At 30.7% G+C, this 15,858-nt stretch overlaps 3 protein-coding genes across 7 annotated transcripts in view; 1 reads left to right on the top strand and 2 right to left on the bottom strand.

Annotated features, from left to right (window-relative positions):
* Window positions 1–1,270, bottom strand: part of LOC118444888 (uncharacterized) — a 34,909-nt gene extending 33,639 nt beyond the window's left edge. Inside the window, exons 1-2 of one of the 3 annotated variants that reach the window (XM_035873629.2) lie at window positions 1,147–1,270; window positions 422–627 (exon numbers count right to left, since the gene is read on the bottom strand). The gene's annotated coding sequence lies outside the window, so the exon portion shown is untranslated. Of the gene's footprint in view, window positions 1–421; window positions 628–1,011 lie in introns of all 3 variants that reach the window. The other 2 variants (XM_035873627.2, XM_035873628.2) reach the window with 2 other exon arrangements.
* A 578-nt stretch (window positions 1,271–1,848) lies between these two features.
* LOC118444890 (transmembrane protein 234 homolog) lies at window positions 1,849–3,945 on the top strand. Of its 2 annotated transcripts, XM_035873638.2 has the most exons (4): window positions 1,889–2,152; window positions 2,255–2,406; window positions 2,476–2,635; window positions 2,709–3,926. In XM_035873638.2, the coding sequence occupies exons 1-4, from the start codon at window positions 2,137–2,139 to the stop codon at window positions 2,783–2,785; spliced, it is 405 nt and encodes a 134-aa protein (XP_035729531.1). In that variant the 5' UTR covers window positions 1,889–2,136; the 3' UTR covers window positions 2,786–3,926. The 2 variants fall into 2 exon arrangements, with proteins under 2 accessions (XP_085514798.1, XP_035729531.1); XM_085658672.1 differs by having other exon boundaries at window positions 1,849–2,152; window positions 2,476–3,945.
* An 839-nt stretch (window positions 3,946–4,784) lies between these two features.
* The window catches only part of blo (bloated), a 116,202-nt gene continuing 105,128 nt past the window's right edge, over window positions 4,785–15,858 (bottom strand). Inside the window, exons 3-7 of one of the 2 annotated variants that reach the window (XM_085658643.1) lie at window positions 10,856–11,071; window positions 7,278–7,438; window positions 6,768–6,982; window positions 6,034–6,309; window positions 4,785–5,478 (exon numbers count right to left, since the gene is read on the bottom strand). In XM_085658643.1, the coding sequence (XP_085514769.1) occupies window positions 5,285–5,478; window positions 6,034–6,309; window positions 6,768–6,982; window positions 7,278–7,438; window positions 10,856–11,071 (1,062 nt within the window). In that variant the 3' untranslated portion in view covers window positions 4,785–5,284. The remainder of the gene's footprint in view (window positions 5,479–6,033; window positions 6,310–6,767; window positions 6,983–7,277; window positions 7,439–10,855; window positions 11,072–15,858) is intronic. The other variant, XM_035873637.2, reaches the window with a different exon arrangement.

The raw sequence follows: 15,858 nt of genomic DNA, 5'->3' as shown, positions 1-15,858 counted from the left end.
TGAAAAATTCGTATATTATGATTTTTAATTAATTTTTATTTAATTGATCTATATCCATTTTAAAAAAATTAAATCGTGTAATCTCCAGTTTATTGGAAATCCAATGTAACGGATTATTATTATTATTATTATTATTATTATTATTATTATTATTATTATTATTATTATTATTATTATTATTATTATTATTAATGATGAATGAACATTTGTTATGACCTTGCTCTCGGTAAAGTAGGTGACCCTCCGACTTAATGGACGCTAATTTCATTAGTGCGGATCGTAAAACGTGATGTAGGGTGAGGAGAGGGGTGATGGCTGAAAAGAAAGGGGGGAAGGAAACCCCGTGATTCTTGCGGAGGAGGAAGGAACGTGCTTGTGCTCTTGTTGCGCTCCAAATACCTCTTCGTTTCTTTCTACCCACCTGCCGTGATTCTATTTCTTGTCATCCCACGTAGATTTGGTCGTGGAAAGCGATTAACTATAGACCCTTCTCGGGAATCCATTTTCCGCATATTTATCCCTTCTTATATTAAATCGTCGATCGATAATTGGTTCCACTTTAATACCGAGATATTGATTTTCCTTTTTCTCAAATAAGCACAAATAATATAATCGTTGTAGTATCACCTAAAAATATATACAAGTATTATAGAACTTTTAAATTTCCCGCTGTTACAATATCCGGTCGTATGTATCATTGTTTACAAGATTTCGTACGCGTATCATTGTAATAAAATATAGAATAATAAATGATAATATGATTGATCAAACGATCCGTTATTATTACTATTTGGTAATAAGGAAGTAATACATTGTTGAACAATACGAATGTGGATTATCTTTATTCAATTAAGAATAAATCGATAAATCGCTTTGCAAAATACACGAAAAAATATTAAATGTAATACGACGTGTTAGAAAGAAATATTTATTTTGTTTCTACGATCGAATTAGATTTTTGATCTTTCAAGAAAAATAAAAGAAGATTAATTTATATAATAATATATGTACTTTCGTCAAATTCGTTCATAACGGCGAAATGAAAATAACGTTGATGTAGACCCGTGTGTTATTTAGGTACCTGCTTACATACGCGACTCCGTCCTTCCAAATGTAAAGGAGAAAAAAAACGATGTTGCTACTTACAAAGATTCCTACGGCACACTACCCGATGAGCTACCTCGCTAACGTACTTGATCATCGTAAGAGACCGACAAGTGTTTCAGCGCGAAGATGAGTGGGGTGATTGGTAACGGGTCGAGAAAAAACTTTCATTCGTTTAAAGTGACCATCAGCTCCATCTATGTACGAAAAGATGTTTGTGATTGATCGGTTTCGTCGGTAACATTTCTGAATGTTTGTATTCAATTGTTTTTTTTTCTTTTTATTATTTAATTTTTAAATTAAATTATTATTATTATTAATTACAAAAATTATTATACGAATTAAATAATTATATTAATAATTTTTATTAATAATGTAACTAATAATTAAATTTTTATTAATAATTGAATCTTTAAATAGTAATTATTTATTGTTTATATAATAATTTAATAATTATTTGATTTATACATAATTTTTTTTTCATAAATAAGCGATTCAGATGAATGCAATATTTTTGTTATGAAAATAATATTTACAAGTAGAAAATTGATTATGTCGTAGCTATAAATTGTAGTTTTTCAAAAAAGATTTATTTATGATTATGATTTAAAATAATTATTTAAAAGATTTATTATAAAAAGTTTCATTAATCAATTTCGTTATAATAGTTATTATTTAATTTCAGTTATTATTTATTATTTTGTGTTACTTTCTAAAATTGTTCCAGAGAGCGCGTCCAGTATGATTCATAGAAAGAAAGCGGCATCTATGACGATTTGTTCGAATTGAAAGGGAGAAAAATAATTAACATGCTGTTTATATAAACTATGATTGCTAACCTATATTATATGATTGAAAATATTTATTACAATTGTTTTACTACGTAGTATAAGTTCGTTCTGTTTACTCATGTGAATGATGTATTACACTTTGAAAATATAACAAAAAATATGTGATAAGAGTTTTTTGAAATATGTTTATAAATAATAATTATTATTGGTATAAAAATATGATATCTGCATATTAATAAAAATGACAGTAAACACAGGTACGAATGAAATACTTATTTTTCTTAAACATTATATTTTGAGATAACAGTGTTTGAAAATTTCAATTAATAATATATATCTTTCCATTAATTTTATTTTAGAATCTGTGATATATCTTGTCCTTGTAGCATTTTTATGGGGCATAACTAATCCATTAATAAAAAAAGGTGCAAGTGGTTTAGAAAATGTAGAAGCAAAAACCAGCTATGGTCAATTTTTTAAGGAACTTTATTTTCTTTTTACCAATGCAAAGGTTTTTGTTTTTCTTTATATCTATAGTAAGGAAAACTATTGTGTTTTAATTGATTCTAACCTTTATTAGTACATGACACCATTTCTGTTCAATCAAATTGGATCTTTGCTGTATTACTTGGCTTTGCAAGGTGCTGATATATCTTTGGCAGTTCCAGTTTCTAATTCTCTTACCTTTGTGATTACCGCTGTGACAGGTTGGATCTTAGGAGAGAAGAGAGCAGAAAGAAGTAAGAAATTTATTACTTATAGATTTTATCTTTCTATCAAATATTTTATGCATTCCTTGATATTATGTTTCAGATACATATATTGGAATGATATTGATATTGATGGGAACTACTTTATGTTGTTGGGATAAATTATATACATTGGAATAATTTTCTTTTTAATTGTATGATAAAGGAATGCACGATATGTTATAGAGAATATTTCTTTAACCGGTGGATCAGAGAGATAACAAAACAAATCTGATTCTCTATTTTTTTCTTTTTTTTTTTCTTTTTTTTTTTTTCTTTTTTTTTTTTTTTTTTTTTTACGAAGCTTATTAGTTAGTAAACATTTATGATTTACACAATATTATATGAGAGTCAAAATATATACATATATATGTATAATATATTATTATCATACCATTGCAATTTATAAAACACTCCATTGTTTGTTATATCGTTTTGAAATTCTTTGAAATTATTGTTCGTTTATTTCAAATTGTTATTCATGTTACAAAATATAACTTGTTGCCAGAGTTCTATGTCTCCGTACATTTAATATTATTTTTCTTACACTTGTTGTGTGAAGGACTAATAACTATGTTAATGGACAATACAAATTTATCAGTAAACCAATACAGACCATCCATATATCCATGATATTTACATGCAATCCTTAATGATTCATATGTACATACACATATAATTAGCACCAAATGGAAATGAAACTTATGGTGCGGATGACTATTTTTTTGTCACTGAGTAAATCGATCCTTTTAACAGGACAACGGCATATCACAGTACAACAGAAAATTATTCTATGCTTTTATCATTTACTCTGTTGTCACAATCGGTTTTGAGATGAATTGATATAAACAAAGATTCTCTCCTGTAACAAATTATTTTTCCAGATGAAAATCGTAGCCGTTGATGATCATGATCATTTAGTGACAAATGGATGTTCGTATAGGAAAGATCTCGAGATTAAAGTATAACAATAGCAAACAATAAAGGATTAATATTACAAGTATATACATAAAAAAGCGTGAGAGAAGAAGAAAAAAAAAGAGAAAAGAAAAGAAACGAAAGGGGAGAAAGGTTTACGTTAGCCTATGAACAAAAGAAATTTATATATATTTACGTCGTATTTTTAAGTACGTGCTTACTTGGCTTTTATACTTTTTACAATGCGATTCGTGAAATGGTTATTCGTATGTATATTTATATATATATATATGTATATATATATATAAAATATATTTTATATCGCTAATCGCATTTTTCTTTTTTTCTTTTTTTATTTTTTTATTTTTTCATTAAAGAATACGAGAGAGAGAGAGAAAGAGTGAGAGAGTGAGAGAGAGAGAGAAAGAGAAAGAGAGAGAGAGAGAGAGAGAGAGAGAGAGAGAGAGAGAGAGAGAGAGAAAGGAGAAGAGAGAGAGAAAATTTTGATTTATATTAAAAGTATAAAAGATCTATGCAAATGTAAATGGCACTCGCATTCACGGTAGTATAAAATTCTTTTCTTCTTTCCTTGTTTTTAATAAATTATACTACGCGTATATATTATATATACCGTTTTAATTAATATATTTAACACCCAAATCGGAGAAAGAGGAAGAGAGAAAGAGCACGAATTTTTTTAATACACGTGCCACATTTTCCTTCGAATATATTTTCTTTTTTTTTTCATTTTGATCCGATGCATTCTCTTCTTATTCAACAAATTTAAACGATTAAATTTGGTAGAGAGAAGGCTTTTATATATATATATATATATTAATTTATTCGATCATTTATATCAATTCTTTTCTTAAACTTCAATTACAATTTCAATATCGTGGCATGACATTGTTTTTAAGGATCTTATTAAAAAGTATTATACATTTGGTTATTCTTTCATCGTATGTTTATACTCGCGTCTATCGTCAAAACCAAAATTCTCCAAGTTTTTATTTGTTTGTTAGTACCGATATATATATATATATATATATATATATATATACATATATAAATTAATTCGTCTTTGTTACGTTAAAACAACAAAGTGTTAGAGATATTCCTTTAATACGATCAATTATCATAAAGAAGATAATAAAGTTCTAATGAGATTTGTAACAAGAGAGAGAAAGAGAGAGAGAGAGAGAAAGAGAGAAAGAGAAAGAGAGAGAGAGAGAGAAAAAATTAAGGTTTTTAAACAATCATTATATCTTATATTGTGTATTTTGTAATACGAATGCACGCATATAAAAGTCGAGCGTAGTTTCAAGTTTGTTTGTTTGTTTGTTTGTTTGTTTGTATTTTTCGCAATAGATTCGATTGGTACAAATTTAATAAATTTATATATTTAAATTTGTTAATAGATTAATGTTATCTCACTCGCTCGCATTGTACGATAATAGAGTAAAGAGACAAGAAAAAAATGAAAAATAGGAAATAAAGAAAAAAATGAAAATAAAAATAAAATAAAATAAAATAAAATAAAATAAAATAAAATAAAATAAAATAAAAGAACAAAGGAGAGGGGAAAAAAATTATGTAAATAAAGAAATTGTCGTGTTCACAATCGCGAATTCGCGATGGATTCGACTTGTTAATTTTCAGCCGCTAAAGATTACGAATATTACTTATGAAACTCAAGACTAGCATTGATCAATGGCCTTTTCTTTAGGCCCGGGATTTTTTGCTCTTTAGCTTAAACCATCCCGCGCTCTTGTTTGGATCACGTGGTACGGATGTTGACCTACTGAGCTCTGGCTTCGAGTTCACGCTCCGAGATTTCGTCGATAGCGATTCCGTGGAAACGGTCCTGTCCACTTTCTGCTTGTCCTTTGATTTCAACGTACTGCGATTGATCGTACCTATAAAAAAAAAAAAGAAAAAAAAAACAAAAAAAAACAAAAAAAAAATTAAAAAATTAAAACAAAATCAAATTAGTTTATACATGAATTAATGAATTAAATGTTATTTCGTTATTATGAATTAAATATTCATAGAATATTTTAAAATGTCATACCATTTATTATATGAAAATATTTTGGTCGATCAATAAACATTTTGATTCGCAATAATAAATACTAAGGTTGTTTATTTCTAAATAAAATATATAACAGAAATTTATTAGATATAAAGATATTATTTATCGGTCAATTTAATATTATATCATTGTTATACTAGTGTTATTTATTTAGATATAATTGTTATTATAGTGTTATATATATATATATATATATATATAATTAGACATTATTTATTGATTAACTCAATAATTTTGCAATTATAATATAATTCCAAAATTATTGAGTTGATCAATTATGAAGAAATTAGAAACAAATTCGTCAAATAATTCTACATTGATTCTTATCAAGAATTAGATTATTATTATTATTATTATTATTATTATTATTATTTCTCACCGGTTTTAGAAAGATTGTCTTTGCTTCGTCGGGCTTCTTTACCTCTACGACTGAGCGTCTCGCGACTTCTCTGTCTACGTCTTAAAGTCATCATTGGCTTTTGATGTTGTTGTTGATCATAATTGATTTCGAAAGGTTCCCTATAGTGTCTAGGTTTCCATGGAGCTAAGACGCTCACGCTCCTAGACACGGTTCTCGTGTGCGATTGCAGAGGTCGATTGAGTTCCTCTCGACTTGCTGCTCTACGTCGTTCGTTCGGTCCAGGTATTTCGCCGACTATAAAAATTTCATGAACTTTGTATTACCACGATGAAAGTTGAATCGTTACAAGTAGAACCCGATTGAAGTGAATGTAATGGACTACTTTAACGACTGGTAACTAACAAGTTAATCGTATTAAATAAGATTTAATGGATTCATATCTAATTGATGATATATCAAAATCTTTAATCTAATCGATATGTAAAAAGTGAAAGTTTGGAGGTGATATATATATATATAATTATTTAAAAAAAAAAATTAATAAAAATATGATTAATAAATAAAATAAAAAAAAAGAGAATAAATATATTGAAGTTGATAGAAAATTAACAACAAAAAAAAAAAAAAACAGAAAAATATGCTTGAATTATGCGCGTACATATGTATATCTATATTTTCGATTAGAATTACTTTTTGATTTTTTTAAATATTTTTAATTGAGAAGTTTTTCCTGTCTTTATGTAATTACTTACTCATAGTCGCGTGCAAATACACGACAGATCTTTGGGATCTTTGGGAATTTTGACTCTGTTGACTGCTATCGCCGGTAGTACTCTCACCGGAAGAAAGAGCGCTCTCGGCTAATCTCGGTGGTTTCCTCGGTGGTGAAACAATGCCGAGATTATGACTTCTGTTTGAATTGCTGACATCACGTTTTGTACAGACACGTTCGTCTACTCGTTTGTTCCTAAAATGAATAAACTTTTATTAACTTGTTGCAATAAAAATGCATATCTATCCATATCTAATTTTTTTTATCTTTTCTTTTTTCTTTTTCTTTTTTTTTTTCCTTTAATCACGGATCTCGTACAATTAATGAACCTTTATCGATTTCGATTCAATTTTTTGTTGAGATATATTCATAAAGAACCAAAAAAAAAAACAAAGAAAAAACGTATAAATAAAATTGTTTAATCTTCGTAGAAATATTCGTGAAATAATCGTGTAAAATAATTCTCACACAATAATATTTTGTTATTTACCTGATATCACGGTTCGATGAGACCGATTCTTGATCGGTGTCGCCGAAGAAGCGAAGATTCTTTTGAACGGAAACTCGTTCCGGGGCGGACGATGCCTCCTCGTCCTCCGTTCCGGTCGTCAAGATCTCACTTTCTGGTATTCTTGGCTTCTTATCCACGCTCTGAAAAGTATACATATATGTTATTATATTATAAATGAACGAACTAAAATCATTATATCGACTTACGTTATAAAAGGATAATAAAAGTTTAAGAAGAAAAAAAAAAAAAAGAAAAAAAAAGAAACAGGAAAAGAAACAAAATTTTTTTTTTTTTTATAGTCTCGAAGAAGATAATCGACGAGAAAATCTGACTTCGTGTGGTCTCATTTTCTCAATCATTGTAAGAGAATAAAATAGAAAAAAAAAGAAAAAGAAAAAGAAAAAGAAAAAGAAAAAGAAAAAGAAAAAGAAAAAGAAAAAGAAAAAGAAAAATTAAAAACAAGAAACAAAATTCTTCTCTTATAGTTGAAGAAGATAATCGACGAGAAGATCTGCCTTTTTGTAGCCTCATTTTCTCGATCATTATAAAGAAAAGTAAAAGAACAAAAAAGAAGAAAAAAAAAAAGAATAAATAAATAAATAAAATTGAAGAAAAGAAAACAAAATCCTTCTCTTATAGTCTTCCCGAAGAGGATAATCGACGAGAAGACCTGGCTTCTTTAGCTTCATTTTCTCGATCATTATAAAACAAAAATGAAAATTGAAGAAAAGGAAGAAAATTCTTCTTCTATAATCTCGACTCTATAGTTTTGAATCAACGAGAAAATCTGGCTTATGTAGTCTCATTTTCTCGATCATTATAAAATAAAAAGAAAACTTGAAGAAAAGGGAATAAAATTCTTCTGCTATAATTTTGACTCTATAATATTGAATCAGCGAGAAAATTTTACTTATATAGCTTCATTTTCTTAATCTTTATAAAAAAGAAAAAGAAAAGTAATAAAAAAGATAGTAAAGAAAAAAGAAAATGTTTCTTCTATAGTTTTGATTTTACGGTCTTGAATCAACGAGAAAATTTGACTTATGTTTATCATTATAAAATAAAAATTAAAATTAACAGAAAATATAAGTAGGAAGAAAATGAAGAAAAGAAAAAACAAAAAAATGTCTTCTTGCAAGTAAGATTCTTCTTTTTATAGTCTCGAAGAAGATAATTGACGAGAAAATCTGATTTTTTATGACTTCATTTTCTCGATTATTATAAAATAAAAAGAAAAATTAAAAAGCAAAGTAAAAAAATCATTTCTTTTATAATCTTGATACTATATTCTTGAATCAATGAAAAAATCTGATTTACGTAGCCTCATTTTCACCTCGATATTATTATAAAATAGAATAAAAAAAAAAAAAAAGGAAAAAGAAAAAGAAAAAGAAAAAAAAAGAAAAAGAAAAAGAAAAAGAAAAAGAAAAAGAAAAAAGCCAAAAGAAAATTGAAGGGAAGGAATTTTTAATTTCTTTTCTTTTTTTTCTTTTTTTTTTTCTTAATAGTTTTAACTTCACAGTTTTTTGAATTTCTGTAGTTAAAAAAAAAAAAAAAATTTGCCATCTCTCTAGGCTCTTGGTGAAAGCGTTCGATCCGTTCATCGTTCAATAGATCATCCTGCATAGCAGAGATTCACGTGCACGCAATCATCTCTATGCAACCATCCAAGATAGCTTTAGGGCTAACCTCAAGCTACGATCGTGTTCCAAAGAAAGGAAGAAAGGAAGGAAGGAAAGATCGAAATATCGGTGTGCCCGTTCTCTCCCTCTTGGGATGCTCGAAAGAGAGAGAGAGAGAGAGAGAGAGAGAGAGAGAGAGAGAGAAAGAGAGAGAGAGAGGGAGAGAAAGAGAGAGAGCTAAGCAGCCCTTCGATCGGCACTTAATCTCGCGATTAAATTAAACCACAGAGCGCGGAGTTAGATAAGCATTTAATCAAACCGGTAATTGGAGGTTGTATTGGTCTAATGGCCTCTGCTTCATACGGGGCCTGTAGCTAACAAGGGAAGGATCGGATATGGAAACGTTCTCCTTGCTGTTTTCCTTATACCAAAACGTGTTGTTACCTTACTATTGTTAATAACAAGATTTAAGTATAAAGATCGTATTGTAAAGTTTTGTAAAATAAATATCTATATCTACTAGACGTTAATGTCGACATTAATTGAGAGAAATAATTAAGAAGGATAAATTTATATAAATTTAAGATCGAAGTATAAAAGTAACGGGAATGAGTCCAATTTAAATATATATATATTTAGGGTAATAAAAAAATATGTATATTTATATATGTATATATATATATATATATATATATATATATATATATATATATATATTCGAAAGTGAACGTCGACATTTGATAAAAAAAAAAGGAAAAGAAAAAAAAATGTATGAGAATAAAAAAAATAATTTAAATAAATTTAAAGGCTTGAAGGATCAATATGAAAAAGTAACACCGATAAATCAAATTTAAGATATGGACATATTGAACGTTTCTTTTTAATATTTTTTTTTTTTTTTTTTTTTTTGTAAAATACACTCGAAAGAACGTAGATATTTTAAATAAAATAAATTTCACATGTTTCGAAGATCAATATGAAAGTAATGAAAATACATGAAATTGTATATAAATGTCGAATAGAAAAAATAAGAAACAAATAATCGATAAAGAAGAATAATCGATCGCGAAATCGTAATTTTTCGAAGGAATTTATTATTTCTTTCCTTTTCGTTCTTTCTTTTTTTTCTTTAGAATTAATAAGACATTTTTGAGTTTAAGTTTCGATGTATCCAACGAGTGTACAAACTTGCTCTTTTTTTATTTTTTCTATTATATCTCGTAAACGGTAGGATCGCCCACTCACGAACAGACTATGCCGGATTCGGATAAGGACTCGCAACAGACTTGTTTGTCGAACCTTGAAGAGCCGCCTCGTCGCGCGAAGAGTTGACGTCATGTCCGGAAATATTCAACGAAGACTCGTTCGCGACGATTCCCTTAAACAGGTGCCACCATTACCTACGGCGTTGCCTAATTCTAATATTTCTAATTCACTATTATAATACAAATTAGCGATCCTTATATTATGACGTGTGGAATAGCTTTTTGAAAAAAAGAAAAAAAGAACAAGTCGGAAACATCGTTTATTCGTAATGTGTTGAGTGTGTGTGTGTATGTGTGTGTGTGAGAGAGAGAAAGAGAGAGATAAAAGATTATTAATTGTTAGAGTTCATTAATTTTTTTTTCTTTCTTTTCACTGATAATTCCTCACATTTGGTTGTTTACATCCTTTGAAATAATTAGGAGATATTGTTTTTTTTTTTTTTTCTTTTATTTTTTAGAGATTAAAAATCTTTTAAGCTTTGTCTTGTGTATGAACGTAATTATATAATATTTTTTCGCAATTATTTTTTGTATCAAGCGCATATTGAATAACGTTCTAATTTCAATTTAATCGTAATTCTAATTTTTCTAATTTCTTTTATTATTCAATCGTACGATTTTACATAATAACGTTAATATATAGTTTAGATATGTACGTTCGATCGTGTACCTTGGTATTGGATTTATTTTTCCGTGATAGAGATTTAAACCATCCCTTTCTTTCAGCCTCTTGTCCTTGATTTTCTCTCGTGAGCGTGTTACTAGATTCGCAGAAGGAATCCTCATCTCTGGTAAGGGTACCGGTAGATCTAGAGAGCCTCGTTGGCCTCGATGGACTTGGACTTCCGCTTGGTGTGGATAGTCGTCTTCGTTGACTATAATCCTCCTGCAATGACATTAAATAATTAATATACATATATACATGTATAAATTACATTTAAAAAAAAAAAAAGTATATTAACAAGAACGTATACGATATTTATTAAGTATTTCTTTAACATGTTACCGAATGACACCTAATACATTTTACTAGTTCATTAGAAATAAAATGAAGATTCGATTTGATAACTTGTAGAATATTATAAATCTGCCTATATTATCGTACGATAACGTTTAATCGAAACTACCATGATGGATTATTTAACGCTACGATAAATGCAAAATAGTTAGAACGTTTTCCCCATTTACCAATCGATTCTAGAGCTATTAATATGAAGTATATATCTAGATTTAGGATTTCCTCGGGGATCATTAATCAGAGTATAATAATAAATTAAACCCTTCTATAATTTGAATGTATGTCTAATATATAACGATTTAGATATAACGAGCTAGAATTTTTCTTTCTTTCTTTTTCTTTTTTTTTTTCTTCTGTAAAATAAAATAAATCCTCGACGTTATTACCATCGATTTATTATCAGTCGTTGATACAAAGTGGCTACCTAGGATTCGAAAAGCTCGAGACGATGAAAGAGTGGCACGTGCGTTATTAAGGTAGAAGGAGGGAGGAGAAAGATGTGGGAAGGAGATATGGGATACGGAGGGGGGAAGAGGTGGATAGGCTTTCGATAAGCAATATAATAACACATCGCACAGATTCGAGCGAGCACGTAGTACTCGATGCATAAACTGTTAAATGACTCACAATGAATAGCCCGTATCGCGGAATCATCTGCATAGTACAAGCTCTGTTCGCTTCCCTCGTACTCTCCATATATACGAGCAACAATATCCCTTGGTGGTTTCCATAACGAGTACATGCCAGGACCGACGACAACGACGAACGAGAAGAAAAAGGGAAAACTTACGATCTGTCTTTGTATGTGTCTCTGTGTATACGTGTTTGTATATATTTCACATATGCCGGTGTATAGATATGTATTTATATGAGTGCCAATGTGACGCGTATATATTTATATATGTATATGTGTAGCTCGTGACGTGTGGCTTCGTATCATACACGAAGTATGTATATGCGTGACGTGTGTTTTATATTTATGTAGACGCGCGCTCTTGCGCACGTGTGTGTACGTGTACGTATACGTGTACGTGTATGTGTGTGTGTGTGTGTTTATGCGCGCTCGCGTGTGTACCTTAAGGGCATCGTGACCCACGCAAAGCACTGCTAACTCTTTATATACAGGCAGCGTGTGTTCACGCTCCACGATTTTACTCTTCTCCGACCTTTCTCTTTCCTTTCTCTTTTCCTCTTATCCATCTATCCATTCCGTCCATCATTCTTTACTTCCTTCCTTCTTTTCCCTTTCGCTTTCCTTCTCTCCTCCAACTTACCCACCGAGACCATTCGGGACTCGGCGTGGGCCTTCGAGATTGGGATAGGTCGTTTACTCTCCTCGTAGCCCGTTCTTTTCCCCCACCATCTGTCTTCTGCAGCACGCGCATCAGAGTCCTCCGCCCTTACCCTTTCCTTCCCTGATATCTTACCTTTACACGGTCCCTTCGACTTACAGTTGCACGCTATGTGTTCTAAGGCATTGATTTTGTTTCCTCAACGATGATGAATTTTTTTTTGTTTCTTTCTTTTTTTCTCTGTCTTTTTCTTTTATTTTTCTTTCTTTCTTTCCTTTTTTTTTTTTTTTGATACGAACACATTTTACGAATAATAAGTTCTTTTTTATATCACGTACACTCATCCAGCTTTTTTTTCTACATATATTTTATGTCGTTTATGTGAGTATATAAATGTTACATATTTATTGTAATTACATCATTGAGAGTTAATAAAGTTATGATGACTTTTTTAAACGTATAAGTTCAGATACGTTTAATTAAAGTTTCTATTTTGTTGGCGATTAGAAAAAAAATTATACGACGTGACAACTATAGTATTGTAGTATTATGAACGTAACTTATGTTTAAAAGATATGTAAAATGTTGCGTATGAGATAACATTTATCGAAACTTAATTTTTTTGGCAAGGAAATTAAAGAGAATTTAAAACATAAAAAAAAAAAGAACAGGATCAGACGAAAGTCTCTCGATGAGTCAAAAATTCCTAGACGATATTGAAAATCAATTATTCTCTTTTGAAACTTTTCATGCTTATAATTTTACAATTTGCGGACAAAAAATTAGCTTGAAAAATATTTAAAAATGATTTATTGATATTTAAAATCTTTTTAAAACTTTTATTTCAAACGATAGAAAAATTTGTGATGAAAATTGTGTGACGTTCCACGTAGTTGGTTTAACTATATAAGTTCACGTTATTTGCATTATAGCGACAGAAACGATCTAGAGAAATAAAAGTGACGATCGTAGCGATTCGAGAGTTATCTTTCTCGAGTTGGCGAACGAGAGAAAAAAAGAAGATAAAAAAATGGAGTGGAAGAGAACGCGCGTACAGTGCCGATGGCATAAGAAGTATATAATAAGGGGGAATCACGGCACTGTACAAAGGGGCATTACAGTAAGATCTGTAACGCGCAAAGCCGCAAAATAAACGAACGAGGCGTAATGGGCATCGAGAGAAGGTCGTTCTGGCCGATCCTTCGTTAGCGTATGCGCGCGCGTAACTGCGTAACTGCCAAACGGAATGTGTTAGTATCCGCTTGAAGGGGAAAAAAAGAAGAAAGAAAAAGAAGAAAGAAAAAGAAAAAGGAAGAAAACAAAAACTGTGATCGTTCGATATAAGAAAAGAAAAGCAAAGAAAAAAAAAAAAAAAAAGAAAAAAGAAAGGAAAAAAGAAACAAGAAAACCCACACGAGATAGTCGATAATTATACGTTATATAGAAAATAAACATTTTCATTATACACTTTTTATCATCGTGTTATGTTTTATATATAGATTACTATAAAGATATGAATCTCTAAGAGATGCCATGTAGACTTTGATGTTAGTACAAAAGTTGTTTTAAAGTGTATACTTAATGATAATAACATTTTTAATTGATTCGAAATCGTTAATCTATAAGTAGATAAGAGATTGCACGGGGAGAAAGTTGATAAAGGAAAGAAAAGAAGAAAAAAAAAAGAAAAAGAAAAAAAAAGAGAAAAGAAAAAAAAAAGTAAAAGAAAACTTAGGGATCAAATGTTTTTAAGTAAATGAAAGGAATAAAAAATTACAAAATCGTTGTATGACGATCGTGAAAGTTTGTTATGACGAAGATAGACAAGACAGGACAAGACAAGACAAGATAAGACAAGATAAGACAAGACAAGGTAACGTAAGGTAATCTGAGGTAAGGTAAGGTAAAGTAAGGTAAGGTAAGGTAAGGTAAAGTAAGGTAAGGTAAGGTAAGGTAAGGTAAGGTAGGGTAAGGTAAGGTAAGGTAAGGTAAGGTAAGGTAAGGTAAGGTAAGGTAAGGTAAGGAAAGGACGCATGTTCGCGCGTGCTGGCTTGCTTTTCGGTTCTTAGCGGCGCAAGGTCGCCCGCTCTCGTCCTGCACCAGTGGCAACCGGCACGTCGGGAGGTTTCTAGGAGGTTGAAAAGGAAAAGGGAGAAAGAAAGAAAGAGAGAGAGAGAGAGAGAGAGAGAGACAGAGTGAGAAAGGGTCTTGGTAGAAAACCGGATGCACACTTTTGCGCCCGTGTTGCACGGACGGACGACCACCACCGCGGCCATTAATAATCGGGGTCCACTGAAGGAAGAGAAGAGGAAAAGGAGGAAGAAGAGAAGGAGGATGAGGACGGAAAAGAATAAGAATAAGAAGAAGAAGAAGGAGGAGGAAGAGGAGAAGGAGGATGAGAAGGAGGAGGAGGAGGAGGCTAAAGCACTTTTATTTTCTTTGGAATAACTACACTTAGGATCCTCTGTGATACACTTCTCCGGCTGTCAATGGACGCTTCTTCATGGGAAAGGTCCGAGAGAAGCTCTCGCGAATCGTTTCGCGACTATTCGAGCGAATCGCTTGGAACGCCCACGGATGGCTTGGCACTCCGATTCCTTCTTATATACGCTCCAACACTTGTGCACGAAACACCATCACTATCGTTCTATCCCCCTCTCTCTTTCCTCTCTCTCTTTCTCTCTTTCTAGTGTATTCTCGTATCTCCATCCACGCTCGTAATTGATGAAATGACACCGAAGTGGAGAACGGACGGCCGTGACTATCGGATGTTCAAGATCGGATGCTGTGGTATACAGCATCCAAAGTCGACGGACTTTCCAAGTACGAGATCGAAGCCTCAAAGACCGCCCCGGTTGCTCGCTCGGCCGAGCGGAGAACGCGCCAACGCCTCGGTGAATATTAATTATTCCGACGGGCTCCCACGAACGTCCATCAACGATCGACCTCGAAGATGCTTCTCCTAATCGGTAGTCGATTACGTTCTTATATACTTATATCGATTTGTTCAATAAATGTTCATCTTTATTTTGCGATTGTATATCAATGTTTAAGTTTCGATAAAATCGAATATATTTTAATATTATAATCTTTATTATAGACTTTATTATTGTTTCGAATTTTTTTTTCTTTTTTTTTCTTTTTTTTTTTTGGATCTTTTTGTTTCATCGATCTAAACATATTTTAATTCGAATTAATAATCGACGATACCAATGAAAATATATGGATCTTGACGATGAACTTGTAAAAAGGGATTCAAGTAAAATCAATTTCTAACACTTTTATACAGAGCTTATGTCTTCTGATATATTTTAATAAGTAAAAATAATTACGAGCAATGGTATATATCTAATCATGTAGAAA

Source organism: Vespa mandarinia, chromosome 1 (assembly GCF_050613455.1).
Source record: "Vespa mandarinia isolate Hongniang chromosome 1, ASM5061345v1, whole genome shotgun sequence".
NCBI lineage: Eukaryota > Metazoa > Arthropoda > Insecta > Hymenoptera > Vespidae > Vespa > Vespa mandarinia.
Note: the sequence above shows the minus strand (reverse complement) of the source record. Positions and strands in the feature narration are given on the sequence as shown.